Raw genomic sequence first — 12,869 nt, forward strand, 5'->3', positions numbered from 1 at the left:
CCCTTCCCTCCGCAGGCGGCAGTCTCGCGAGAGCGGCGGGCGGGGCCGCGCAGGCGCCGCGCGGGCCCTGGAGGTCGTTGGAGTCACCGCTCGCTCGCGCCGCAGCCGCCGCTCGCGCCCGCCGTGCCCGCCATGCTGTCCCGCCTGAGCGCCGCCACCGCCCTGCGCCGCGGCATCGCCACCTCCGCACAGGTACGGCCCCGCGCCGCCCCCCGCGCCCTCCTCCGTTCTGGGGCTGCTGCGGAGCTCGGGGGCAAGCCGGGGAGGAGCCCCGGTGCTGCTCGGTGAGGGGGCTGTGGAGCACAGGCGCTGCCCGGTGAAGGGGTGCAGGGCGGCGATGCAGGCCTGCTTGTTCTCCGTTCTGGGCCTGCAGGGCCGGCGTTGGACGTAGTTCCTCCTCCGGGGCTGCGAGGCTCGGGTGGAACGCAGGCCCTCGGTGGGGGCTGCGGGGTCGGGAGGCAGCCCCGGTGCTCCTCGGCTGTGGAGCCCTGAGCCCTCCTCGGAGCGGGGCTCGGGTGGAGCCCGGACCCGTCCTTGGTGAGGGGCTGCGGGGCTCGGGTGGAGCCCGGACCCCTCCTTGGTGAGGGGCTGCGGGGCTCGGGTGGGGCCCGGACCTTGGTGAGGGGCTGCGGGGCTCGGGTGGGGCCCGGACCCCTCCTCGGAGCGGAGCTGCGGGGATCGAGGGAGCCCGGGGAGGGCCCCATACCCTCGCTGAGATGCTGCGGGGCCGGGAAGGAGCCCGGGGCCTCAGTGAGGGGACTGTGGAGCTGCAGGGCTCGGGTGTAGCCTGGAACTCCTCGGAGAGGGGCTGGGAGCGTGTGCCGGTGCCTCGGGGGTCTCGGCCCGGCAGCTCCCACCCTGCTCCAGCCAGGCTGCGGGTGTGATAATGCGGTATGAGCTCCCTCTCTCAGAGGGTGATGGGTCTGCTGCTTCCTCCCTCGAGTGCAAAAATGCCCCTGCGTTCTGGAGGTGTTAAGAACTAAAGCCGGTGGTTGGTTTAGCAGTAATCCTTCGTGTGCCAAAATCCACTGTGCTGGCTCCAACCACTCTGCTGTGGCTGCAGGGGTAGAGACCGACCTCTGTCCAGTGTTAATAGGCCCGGTGGGATGTAAAAGACTGATTGTTGCAGCTGTAAATAGGTGTTGTATAGGAGAGCCTTCTCTAAGTCTTTTCATGGAAACTATATTTATTAGCGGTGAGATTTTGACCCCGTGGTGTCAGCTCGGTCACAAATGGGCTCAGCAGTGACTCATGCCAGACTTTGCTTCCTCTTAAAGAGTTTCATGCAAAATTCAGTTTGTTACAATAGCAAGAGAACCAGGCTTATCAGAAAACTCAGAAAACTGAGGTTTATCTGGTCCAGTTCTTGGGTAGATTATTTCCCATCATAGCACAGTGATTAAGCTGTTCATGAAGGCATGTGGAGCTATTACTGTTTTTATCTGAAAGATTGTGATAAAGAATGGCATTCTCAGCAGTAATTGCTCATTACATCTCCACAGGAGTTTTCCATCACAGTGTTGTATTTTAAGGTTGTTCTGGCCCCTGGAAGGAGCTTTTCTCTTTTGGAGCAACACTTTGCAAACAGGCATTTGTGAGAGAAATTACACCCTGCCAGTCAGTAGCTGAGTGAGGATAAAATTGGTCCACAGGGCAGCCAAGCAGAGTTGATTTTACTTGATTCTCAGCCACGTGATCAAAGCTGGAAATTGTAGTCACTTAATGTTCTCAGTCCTGAATCTGCAGATGCTATTTTGGATTTATATCAGGTCTAAACATGTTCTTCACATATATGCAGTGGTTATTACATTTCTTGTAGTCCATTACATGTATTGATTTGCCAAATGGAAAGCATGTTTTTTTATACTGGCAAAATAAACTAGAAATATATAAAGCTTTTTTTTTTTTTTTTTACAGTGTTGCATTTTAAGGTTGTTCTGGCCCCTGGAAGGAGCTTTTCTCTTTTGGAGCAACACTTTGCAAACAGGCATTTGTGAGAGAAATTACACCCTGCCAGTCAGTAGCTGAGTGAGGATAAAATTGGTCCACAGGGCAGCCAAGCAGAGTTGATTTTACTTGATTCTCAGCCACGTGATCAAAGCTGGAAATTGTAGTCACTTAATGTTCTCAGTCCTGAATCTGCAGATGCTATTTTGGATTTATATCAGGTCTAAACATGTTCTTCACATATATGCAGTGGTTATTACATTTCTTGTAGTCCATTACATGTATTGATTTGCCAAATGGAAAGCATATTTTTTTTATACTGGCAACATAAAGTAGAAAAGCTACAAACCAGATTTGCCCTAAATCAGGCCTGGGCCCACAGCGTGGCAGATATTAGTCTCAGGCAGGCATTTCTGTTGGGAGAAGGGTGATCCCTTGGGTTCCTTTGCCCTAGCCTTGCTTCCCTTTTGAGTTTCAGATCACAGGTAACTATTTTTTCCAACTTACTATCCTACCAATAACCTTTGGGAGGTTGCTGTGAGGGTCATTTTCTGTAGGCTTAAACTATCAAGTTTACACAGTGCTTGGTAAAAAAATGAGAAACAGTACTGAAAGTAAAGAAAGAGTGGTGAAAGGTCACTGTTGGGAGGGGGTGACTGCCAGAACAGCTCTCCAACGTGTTTGCTGTCTGTTTTGCACAGAGCAATGCCAAGGTGGCCGTGCTGGGGGCCTCGGGGGGCATCGGGCAGCCCCTGTCGCTGCTGCTCAAGAACAGCCCCCTGGTGAGCAAGCTCAGCCTCTACGACATCGCCCACACTCCAGGCGTGGCAGCCGACCTCAGCCACATCGAGACCAAAGCCAATGTCAAAGGTACCTGGGAATGCCTCGCTGCCAAAGGGATCCTCCCACAGGGGGGCCTCTGACCCTCAGTGCCCATTGCTTGGGAGGGGAGATCTTCACCCACTGATCCTGAAGCCCAGGATCAATTTAAATAGTTTTTTCCTCAAGCAGTGAATGATTAATTAAGGTTTAGCTGATTAGATTGACGTGTATGGAGATAGTATGGGCTGTGGTTGCACTGTTGAAGGGAAATTTGTGACATCTGGCAGGAAACATTCAGTGGAATTATCTCAGAGTGTTGAATTTAAAAGTTTGACTAGAAATAGGTTTACCATTCTCTGGGTGAATTCCATGTGCTTATTTTCTCTTAGATGAAATCAAAACTTAATCTGCTCATCTTTTATCTGAAGATCACCAAAAGGTGACATTTTACATGAATGTGCCAGTCTGCAGTTCTCTGGGGGCACTGACTCTAGTGCCAAGGCTTTTGGAGAGTAAATACACATAGCAGGAGGAACTGAGAGTTTGGAAACAGGTGAAGGTGAGATTCTCACCACTCTCATTCTGTAAGTTTTAAAACAAGGATAAAACATCAAATGGGATCTATCCATAATTGTGTTTCTTTGCTTTTCAGCATCAAGTCTAAATTGAAGGTTAAATTTAAAGAAAAAGACTTGGATGCCTCTGGGCATGATTTATACTTCAAAGTGTCAGCTGTTTAGTAACTGTCAAAAACATAATGCCTGAATGTCTTCCATTTCAGGCTTCATGGGACCTGAGCAGTTGCCAGAATGTCTGAAGGGCTGTGATGTTGTTGTTATTCCAGCAGGAGTCCCAAGAAAACCAGGTAGGCTCTCTTTGTTGGAAAGCCCCAGGGCTGCTTGGAAGTGGATCTCTGCAGTTGTGCTCAGAGCTGTGTCTGTTGGGGTGTAAGGGCTCTGGTCATGCTCCTGCCCAGAGCTCCCTGTGGTATCAGGCAGCTCATTCAGCCTCTCTTACACTCTCCCTTTTGAAATGGGCTAAATTGATTTCTGGAGTTCCTACTTGGCCCTGAGCTGCAAAGGCTTTTCATGCAAGTGATCCTAAATCTCCTTTAGTGTTTCTTGTCCCAGAGCAATGCTTGAGGAATAAAAACTGGTTCTTTGTTTAATTTCTCAGCAGAAGAGAAATAATCCATTTTGTTTTGTGTACAGTTGGGGCATCTCTGAATAAATGCTGTTAAATCTTTTTAGAATGTTTCTGACCTCCTCTATTTCTATTTTCTAGTATCTTATTAGGAACATAACAAAATTCTAGACTTTAATGCCTAGCTCTTCCTAAATCTTCATTTTTCATGGTTAAAGTAGTTGCTGCAATAGCAGTGGGGGGTGGCACTTACCCAACCAGCAATATTTTACACACAGCAGTTGTCAATTAAACTGTAGTTGTGGAAGTGGCTTAAAAGAGGGAGGAGGATTAATCTTGGGAGCAGTGTGCTGCTCTGAGCAGCACTGGTGTGGGTTGTGTGGTCACAGTGTACTTCAGGCAGCCTCAGTGAGGTGGGTTCTGACAGGGGACAGTGGTTGCTCCTGGAAAAGGCTGATCTCTTCATTAGTGAGAGGAGTTACCTGTGGTGCCAATTCCTCAATGCAACTGGAAAATTTGTTCTTGATCTGTGAAACCAGAAGCTGATGTGTGTCTGTCCAGAGCAGAATATTGGATTTTGATTGCATTTCCTGCCTGTGATGGTAACTTAAAATCCTGCCCTGGCTGTGTTTTAGGTATGACCCGTGATGACCTGTTCAACACGAATGCCAGCATTGTTGCCTCTTTGACAACTGCCTGTGCAAAGCACTGTCCAGAAGCCATGATCTGTATTATTTCTAACCCAGTAAGTATTTTCTTGGAAATACTTTTTCTTTGGAAATAGTAATTTTCTTGAAAATTTCCTCTACCTTGGAATGTAGAGGAGAAACTTCACCAAATTCCAGATACTAGAGTATACCAAATACTAGAGTAATCCAAATTCCTGCTAATTTTGAACAGTATCTTTAAAGTCTGCAGTGTATTTGCAGAAAAGCCTGGTTCTACTAACCCACTTTTCTTGGCTATTTTTAATTCAGAGAAAAGTTTAATTCAGAGAAACTTGGATGTAAAAGTGCTTAATATCTCCAAGTCTATGTGACTGGTTATAATGCAAGCTGGTATTAGCTGGGATAAAAGCCTTAGCTCACTAAGGGAGGAGCCTTTGTAATGGGAATGAACAAATTTATTGTCTTAATGGTTATTTAAAATTAATGATTTTTATTCCAGCCTGACTGTAAATTGCTCTTCAATTTAGGCATTAAAGTAATTGGCTACAGTTGATTCCAAATTGGGAGTATAGTTCGGGTTGTTAATTGGCCTGTTAAGTTCATGCATTGGCTTTTTATTAAACTGCTTTTAATCAGTGCTTGCCTCTTGTTGCTTGTAGGTAAATTCAACCATCCCAATAACTTCAGAAGTCTTCAAGAAGCACGGTGTGTATAATCCCAACAAAATCTTTGGTGTTACGACACTGGACATCGTCAGAGCGAATACTTTTGTGGCTGAACTAAAGGCAGGTCATGGTTAACGTGCAGGGGGAGGGATACTGCCTGCTTTGATCATCAGATCTGTAAAGAAGTGCTACCAAAATCACTGCAGAGAGCCAAAGGAGCTCAGATTTCTGTGCAGCTAGAGGCAAAGGCAATGATTCCCTGTCTCCCTTATTTAGAGGAGCCTGAAGATAAGGTTTCTTGCAAGATGTGGTTCAAGAGACTTTGACCTTTCCTTTTCATAGCTGTGCCCTGCAAGTGAGCTATGTGTTGGCCTTAATTCCCTTGGCATTCCCAACCCTGCCATGCAACCAGAGGAGAGGGTTGAGTTGTGGTGTGTGTTTGCAAGTCAAACTGTGTGCTGTGTGTCACAGGATACTCTGCAAAGTATCAGGAGCTGTAACAGGTTACTGCTCCTAATAGCCCTGGTGGTGTTTATGTTGTGCTGCTCTTCATCCATCCTGCAGTAATAATATCCTGTAACTGTATGAAGTGATCTGAGTAACCCAGAGTTCTGCTCTGTAAATGTGGCTTTGTCCCTTTTTCTGGAACTCCTGCCCTGTGTGTGCTGATATCCAGGGCAGAGAGTGAAGTCACTTGTTTTTCTTGCCCGTGTGCTTCAGTAGCTGGAAAGTTTTGTGTTTCCTCCAGGGCTTGGATCCAGCTCGAGTAACTGTTCCAGTTATTGGTGGCCATGCTGGGAAGACCATCATCCCTCTGATCTCTCAGGTGAGTCAGGGTGACAGCTGTGTGTGTGGCAGCACACTCAGCGGCATGGCAGGGTGGATATAAGGTGCCTCTGTGATGGCAGGAAGTGTACTAGGATAGAACCTGCTCTCATGGCTGCTTTCCTTCTGGGATGGGGTGGAAGGCAACAGCCTAAATCTGAACCCATCTGGGCAGTATAAACAGTTCCAGCTTTCTTCTAAAGGAGTTTGGGATAAGAACTGAGGGGTAGTGTGGGTGTTTAGGTGTCCTGGCACTGTTTGTGACAGGTATCTCATGACAGGAGAAAAAGTGAATTGGTTTTGCCGTGACGGACTGGGAACCCCACTTGAAGCTCCAGCATTGAAAGGCACAGCTCAGGCTGTGCAGGGAGGCCTGTTCCAGCCATGACTGGTGGTCTGGCCCTTCAGCCAGGCTGAAATGCAGTTCTGAAGCAGGTGCAGTCTCATGGGGAGATGCTGGGATGTGGCCAAGGAGCAGTCTATAACAAAGGGAGAAAAGCTGTGCTCTAAGTGGGGAATAAAGTATCCTTTACAGCAGGATTTTCTTGGGAATTGGAGCTAGGGCTTTGGAGCAGCTGAATGCTGAGAGGTGCTTTAGTTAAACAGTCCTTTGGGACAGGCACAACTGTGCTTAAGCTACTGGTGTAGCTGTAACTGAAGGTTCAGTGAATTCCTAAATACTGCTGGGAAACTGGATCTTCCATAAGGCTTGACTTCCATAATGCTGCCGTGACCCAAATATTTACAAGAAGACTTTCTGAAATTCCTAATGCTTGGAGGGTGTCTGTAGTGCACAGGACTACACAGTAGTGAGGAGCCATGGCAAGCCCTGGTTTGGCTGTGAAGCTGTGGTTTGTCCCTGAGGAAGCTGGGTATGGCTGGGTTCCTGTTCAGGCCATGCAGTAATGCTGGCTCTGACTTTTACAGTTGGTCAGTGTCACACAAGCTGTGAGCTGGGGAAACCCATTTTGCCCAGTTGAAAATTATTGGTAACAACTGCAGTGGTACAAAAAATATTGTGTGTTTTATGCTGAATCTGGAGGGGTTCTGGTATTGGTAGTAACTTCTTTTTTCCCATCCAGTGCACACCAAAAGTGGAGTTTCCTCAGGATCAGCTGGAGAAGCTTACAGCAAGAATTCAAGAAGCTGGGACTGAAGTTGTCCAAGCTAAAGCAGGAGCAGGTGGGTTCTTGAGTAAAGCTCCCAAGTAAGTCTTGTTGACTGTCTGTAGGGCTGCAGTCCTCTGCAGTTTAATCTTATTAACAGGTATGAACTGCTTGTTGTCAATCTCATTGCTCTGCTCTGTCAGCTGCTGCCTGAGCTGTGCTGCTAGAAACAGCTCAGTATGTAAGACTAAATATTAAATGATCCTACACCACCTATGGCTTTAAAAGAATCTTCTCTGTCAAATTAAGCTGTTTCTTTTATAAATCTGGTCAATGAGATACATGTAGCTGGCCAAAAGCTGCTGCTTTATCTAACTGGTCATGAGCCTGAAGTCAGTGACACTGCATTATTACTGTGGTATGGAAATCTTTGATGCTAAAGGAGGTATGAAGTTTCAATGTGATCTGTTCTGAAAGTGGTTTAACTCTTCCAGGATCTGCCACCTTGTCTATGGCCTATGCTGGTGCTCGATTTGTGTTCTCCCTGCTGGATGCCATGAGTGGAAAGCAGGGCGTTGTTGAATGTGCCTTTGTTCGATCGGACGTGACAGAGGTCCCATACTTCTCTACACCTCTGCAGCTGGGGGTATGTACTTTACATCACAAGCCTTATAAACAGCAGCTACTGGTGTCAGGTGGGTTTTACTCAGTGGTTTCAGTTTAGCTGAGTGCCTGCTGTTGCTGGAGTTAACAGCTGAGTGTGCCTTTAAGAGCCTGCAGTATTTGGGTGTGGTACTTAGGCACAAAGCTCAGTTTGACAAGGATGCTGCTGCTTTTATCTGCTCTTAGACTGCAGGTCACTGAGTAACCAGAGGTTCAGACTTGGCTTAAGAGGTCACACTAGCCTCAAGTCAGGCCTGTTTACTCTGGGCTTTCATGTGATTAACCAGAGTCAGCAATCCTGTCTCCTCAGCTTGATCTGCTACAAGCAAATCCTCAGAAACTGAGGCACATGGGGAGCTACAGCATGGATTAGGATTAACAGCTTGCTTTCAGGACCTCTGCTGAACTCTGAAAGCAGTGTTCCTTTTGTCACCCATACCCTGGTGGAAAACAGTGATGCTGCAGCCCTATCATGGCTGCTGGGATGCAAAGGGTGATGTTTGCTGTCTTGGGGGCAGGCTGGTGAGGGGGTGGAAGCAGAGGGCTATTAAGAGGGAATGTAGACATCTTGAAAACCTGGGAGTGCCACTCTGAGGCAGTTTGAGATGGCAAGCAAAGGACATACACCAGAGGAGATCCTCTGGCCAGATGGCGGCTGTGGAGTTAGGAAGGATCAGGTGGTGTCAGTCTCTTCTTGAAGGAGCTGCTGGGTTGGCCTCTGGTTTCACACATTTGAATGAGAAGTTTGTGAGGGCTCCAGAAGTTGCCACAGATAGTAAAAGACTTCTTTCCAGGAAGCACAGAGTTGGCAGACTAGAGATGACACAGGTGCCAGGCTGGGTCTCTGTCTCAGCTGGATAATACTTAGTCAGAGCCGTTAAGCTACTCTTTAGGTCATTCAATGAATGGTTAATCCTTAAATCCTCTTTCCCTCAGAAAAAAGGAATTGAGAAGAACCTAGGCCTTGGCAAGCTCTCCCCCTTTGAAGAGAAGATGGTTGCTGCGGCCATGTCTGAGCTGAAGGGTTCTATTAAGAAAGGAGAGGAATTTGCAAAGAACTTCAAGTGAAGACTTGACAACGGGGAGGAATTAACTTCCTTAATTTATTAAGGCATCATGTCACTTTTCGACTTCTGATTCAAAGCTCATGCTTTGGTTGAAGTCTGTCTGTATTAGCTTGATGCTTGTTGCCAGTGCAGAGTCTAATCATCAATAAAACAGCCTCATTTTTTCAGTGTACCACGTGGAGTTGTCCTGATGTGCTTGTCCTTTGGAAGGTGGAGGCTGTAGGTCTCTGAGAAGGAGATTAGTTTCAGCAGGGATGAAATAGCCTTGGGAAGAGGGTGAACTGATTATCCCAAGTCTGCTGCTGCCTGGGTTTGGGCTCCTTGTTCAGCACAGCCACCAGGTGACCAAATCAGGATGGGTGTAGCGGCTGCACAAGGGATAACTGAGTGAAATTATGTAAAAGATGTTTTTTCAGGAGGTGGCATTACCTCTATTACCTCATGTTACCTTAATCTCTTATGCAATTTGATTTTAAAGGAGTTAGTGAAAGAGCACAGTGTTTGAAACGTCAGTCCTGCACTAAGACAATAATTAAACTGCTGAGAGCGACTTCTTTCTAGTTAGGAACAAAAGCCTTGATTTAGCATCTCCATAAATTTCTCTTACATTCATCCTCTTGTGAATATAAAAATAAATGTCTGCAAGAAGATGGTGATGACGAGTTCTGTTGCTGACTTCTTTGAAGGTAAGCTTTAATGAAGGAAGCTATTAATTCACTCTTCCTCCGTGCTCTGCGCTGCTTACGCTGTTGCTTTGAATTGCTCTCATCCGTGTAGGTTGAATTCTAAGTTGAAGAGACTTCATTTTGATGAGTGAAGGAAAAGCCAAAGCCCAGCACCTCTGGAGGAACTGAGGTGAATGTTGGTTTGAGCCAGAGAACATGGGGTGGTTGCTTACAAGAAAGATACCTGAAAGTCATAGATACTCTTTGGTCACTGCCTTTTATCTTCCTCCCACATGTGTTTTTTTTTTTCTGAGCTGTCTTAACTGGGTTATATTTTTTATGATTTTAATTAGTTCATCATTCTGAAACAGATCACACAGTTGTGACTGTTGTAGATGCATGGAGAATAAACTATCTGGTTCTTTTCCTGCCCCGTGGAAGATGTGGGCAAGAGGACAGCAAGCACAGTCCTTGTCACTCCTCTGCAGAAATCCAGCGTGTTAAAAGCTCGGTTTCTTTACAGGAATAGTAATGAAATAGAAGCGTTGGCAGTCATTACTCAGCAGGCTTGGAACAAAGTAATTATTAGGTGGTATTAATAGAATTAAAGATCGTGTTGGAGGGGGCAGGGGAGGATGTCGGAACTGGAGGACACTGAGGAGGAGTGACAGGCCAGACCTGGTAAATGTGGCAGAGATGTTCCAAACAATAAATGGAAAGCATGTGGCAGACTGTTCTAACTGGATGTAGGGGTCTTGCCAGCAATTTCAAACCTGAAATAGGCAGGACAGAGTGTTAAAAGCAGTGTGTGTGCACCTGCAGATGTGTGTGTCCAGTCTGGGTGCCCAGGTGGTCCAGGGGACTGCTCCACGAGCTGCAGGGAAAGCCTTGCCTTGCAACCTGCAGGACAGGAGCACACATTTGTTCCAGTCCTGCTATTTTTAATACAGCAGATAGAGCAGATTTCTGAGCATTGGAGACTTCAGAACTTGAGGTTCATTGTGTGGTTTAGGTTATTCAATCTTCTTGTGTCAGCAGTCCAAACCCAGCAAAGTCTGGGGGAATTGCATGGACAAGCAGAAAGCTTTGCTTGTTACCAATGGGGACTCAGGGGCAGCATGGGCAGTGGAGCTGAGGTGGAAGAGGATTATGTCTCAGCACCTGCTGACTTGTAGGTTCTCCAAGGTCTCCTTCAAACCTCCCGAATGTTAACAAAGTCCCTGCACTGTTTGGATTTTGGGGTTGTTTTTTGTTCGTCCCATTCTGCATGGGGACTTTTGGAGTTGCAGCTATTTCTGTGCTGGAAATCTGCTCCCTTTTGGGAAAGGAGAGGAGACACCTTTTGTGGCTTTCTGCAGTGAAGTCAGAGGCCAGAAGGACACTGGCTAAAGGTGAGAAATGTACTTGTGTCAGTGCTCCCTGCTCGGTCACTGTGCTGTCCCTGTGGCTGAGCAGTGCTGTGGTGAGTAACAATCCCTCTGGGGACTGGAGATGGTTTGTAAAGGTGTGGGTCATCCCATCCCTTCTCTCTGAGCAGATTCCCTGGAGGAGGAAGGGAGCTGGGGCATATCCCTCCCTGGGAGGAGCAGGAATCAGCTGGGTGTACCCAGATAAGCCAACCCTCTGTCCTGGAAGTTGTTTCCTGGTGCTGTGGCTCTGACACAAGACCTTCATCCTCTCTCCAAGTTCTGCAGCGGGGCTGCCCTGCTGAGTCACAGCACTCATCCAGTGCTGGCAGCTTTGGGTTAACCTCCTGTGGAGGGGGATGACCACGTCTGGAGGAGGTGAAAAGCCTGCCCTGTGCAGATCTCTTGGGTTTCATCCTTTCTACTGAGCAGATTTTTGCCTTGCTGGTCTCTAAGCTCCTCTTCCCCTGCAGCATCATTTCTGCACATGGAGCTGCCACCTCCTTGGGCAGCCCAGCCCTACATCGGAGCACAGATGTCAAGATACAGAGGAGATGTGTGTGGAGAGTAATAAATAAAGATTCTCCAGATGGCCATATGTCAGGTCACTTGAGCCCACCTGCTGCTCCTCTGCTGCTGCAGCAGCATGTTAAATGCAGGAAAGGATAGAACAAGGAGAAAAGCAATTGCTGAGTGGTGTAACTCAGTCCTTATCCTGATCATTGTTGTTCTGGGGAGCTTCAGGTGGGATGACCACAGGAGCAGGCTGGCAGACCTGTGTCTGTTATTCCTGGGAAATCTGTTTTCCTTTCCTGGCTCTGTGCCGGGCTGGTGCTTTGGTGTGGGGGTACAGACCTCCCACCCCGAGCCCCAGCTCCCCCTGGGGGGCTCTGGGAGCTGCCAGCAGCCACTTTGCTTGGGGTAAGGCTGGTACAGCTGCAGCAGGCGTGGCTGGGCCTGAGGACAATCCATGGCATTTTGCTGATATTTAGGAGAAGCAGAAGAAAGAACAACAGTTTAGTGCAGCCTCTGCCTTGCCAAAGCTGGCTGCCTTCCCATCTCCAGCAAAAGAGCAGGACTGGAGGGACTGGAGGTACTTCAGGAAGGTGCTGGGTAACTATTGCCCTCTTTCAGGAGCCCACCTCCAAAATTCACAATCTCCAGTGATTTCTCCCCACAGAATCTGCCAGGACAGAGATGCTGCTGCCCTTTCCCTTCCCTGGGCAGCCCAGCTTGTGCACCACCAACCTGGGGTACCCTGTGCTCAGCCTCACATTACTGGGGCTGGCAGTTCAGAGCAGGTAGCGCATCCTCTGCCCAGGAATGGGGAAAGGAGAGGTGGAAATACACCCCGAGGTTGGCTGGGTGTAGCTGGGGGCACAGGCAGCTCTCCCCCACAGCCAGATCAGCTTCCCCCTTTCCTTGCAGGGCAAGGGCAAAGGGTTTTAACGTGAGCAGGAGCACCACAAACCATCTGAGCTGCGGATTTGGCTTTGCACAGAGCTCTCCCCCTTCCCTGGCTCTCCCGCCTGGCCACAGGCAGTGTGAAATCACCACCTTTGCATTCCCTGCTCTTGATTTGCTGCAATGCCCGAGAGCTTCCACTTCCCTCCTGGGTGCCTCAAAGCCGAGCTGGAGAATGCGCCGAGGCAGGAGGGTTTGTTTGCATTTATAGGGAAACCTGTTAATAAAGGAGACCAAAGGGACTGCTCTTTTCCTGGCTGTGGGAACAGATGGCTGGATAACGCAGTGCAATTAATATGCAGGGAGCCCTGCCGGGGCAGGGATTTGATTGCCTGTTAGGAGACGTTAGCACGCTCAAGCTGAGCTCTGCCACCACACCGCCCGTCCCTGGCACCTGCTGCCTGCAGGGACTCTGTGGGGACACTGGG

General features: G+C 48.3%; 1 protein-coding gene across 1 annotated transcript; it reads left to right on the forward strand.

Annotated features, from left to right (window-relative positions):
- Window positions 1–6: 6 nt before the first annotated feature.
- On the forward strand, window positions 7–9,078 carry MDH2 (malate dehydrogenase 2). Its single transcript, XM_041482551.1, has 9 exons — window positions 7–192; window positions 2,649–2,817; window positions 3,551–3,634; window positions 4,548–4,657; window positions 5,240–5,365; window positions 5,994–6,071; window positions 7,153–7,252; window positions 7,671–7,822; window positions 8,776–9,078. The coding sequence occupies exons 1-9, from the start codon at window positions 133–135 to the stop codon at window positions 8,905–8,907; spliced, it is 1,011 nt and encodes a 336-aa protein (XP_041338485.1). The 5' UTR covers window positions 7–132; the 3' UTR covers window positions 8,908–9,078.
- The last annotated feature ends 3,791 nt before the right edge of the window (window positions 9,079–12,869 follow it).

This window comes from Pyrgilauda ruficollis, unplaced genomic scaffold (genome assembly GCF_017590135.1).
Source record: "Pyrgilauda ruficollis isolate IOZ18807 unplaced genomic scaffold, ASM1759013v1 scaffold59, whole genome shotgun sequence".
Classification (NCBI taxonomy): Eukaryota; Metazoa; Chordata; class Aves; order Passeriformes; family Passeridae; genus Pyrgilauda; species Pyrgilauda ruficollis.

Excerpts from the sequence above, each read along its gene's own strand:
- MDH2 (XM_041482551.1), top strand. The coding sequence starts at position 133 with ATGCTGTCCCGCCTGAGCGCCGCCACCGCCCTGCGCCGCGGCATCGCC. Across the intron at positions 2,818-3,550 it reads GACCAAAGCCAATGTCAAAG|GCTTCATGGGACCTGAGCAG; the intron begins GTACCTGGGAAT and ends CTTCCATTTCAG. Across the intron at positions 3,635-4,547 it reads AGGAGTCCCAAGAAAACCAG|GTATGACCCGTGATGACCTG; the intron begins GTAGGCTCTCTT and ends GCTGTGTTTTAG.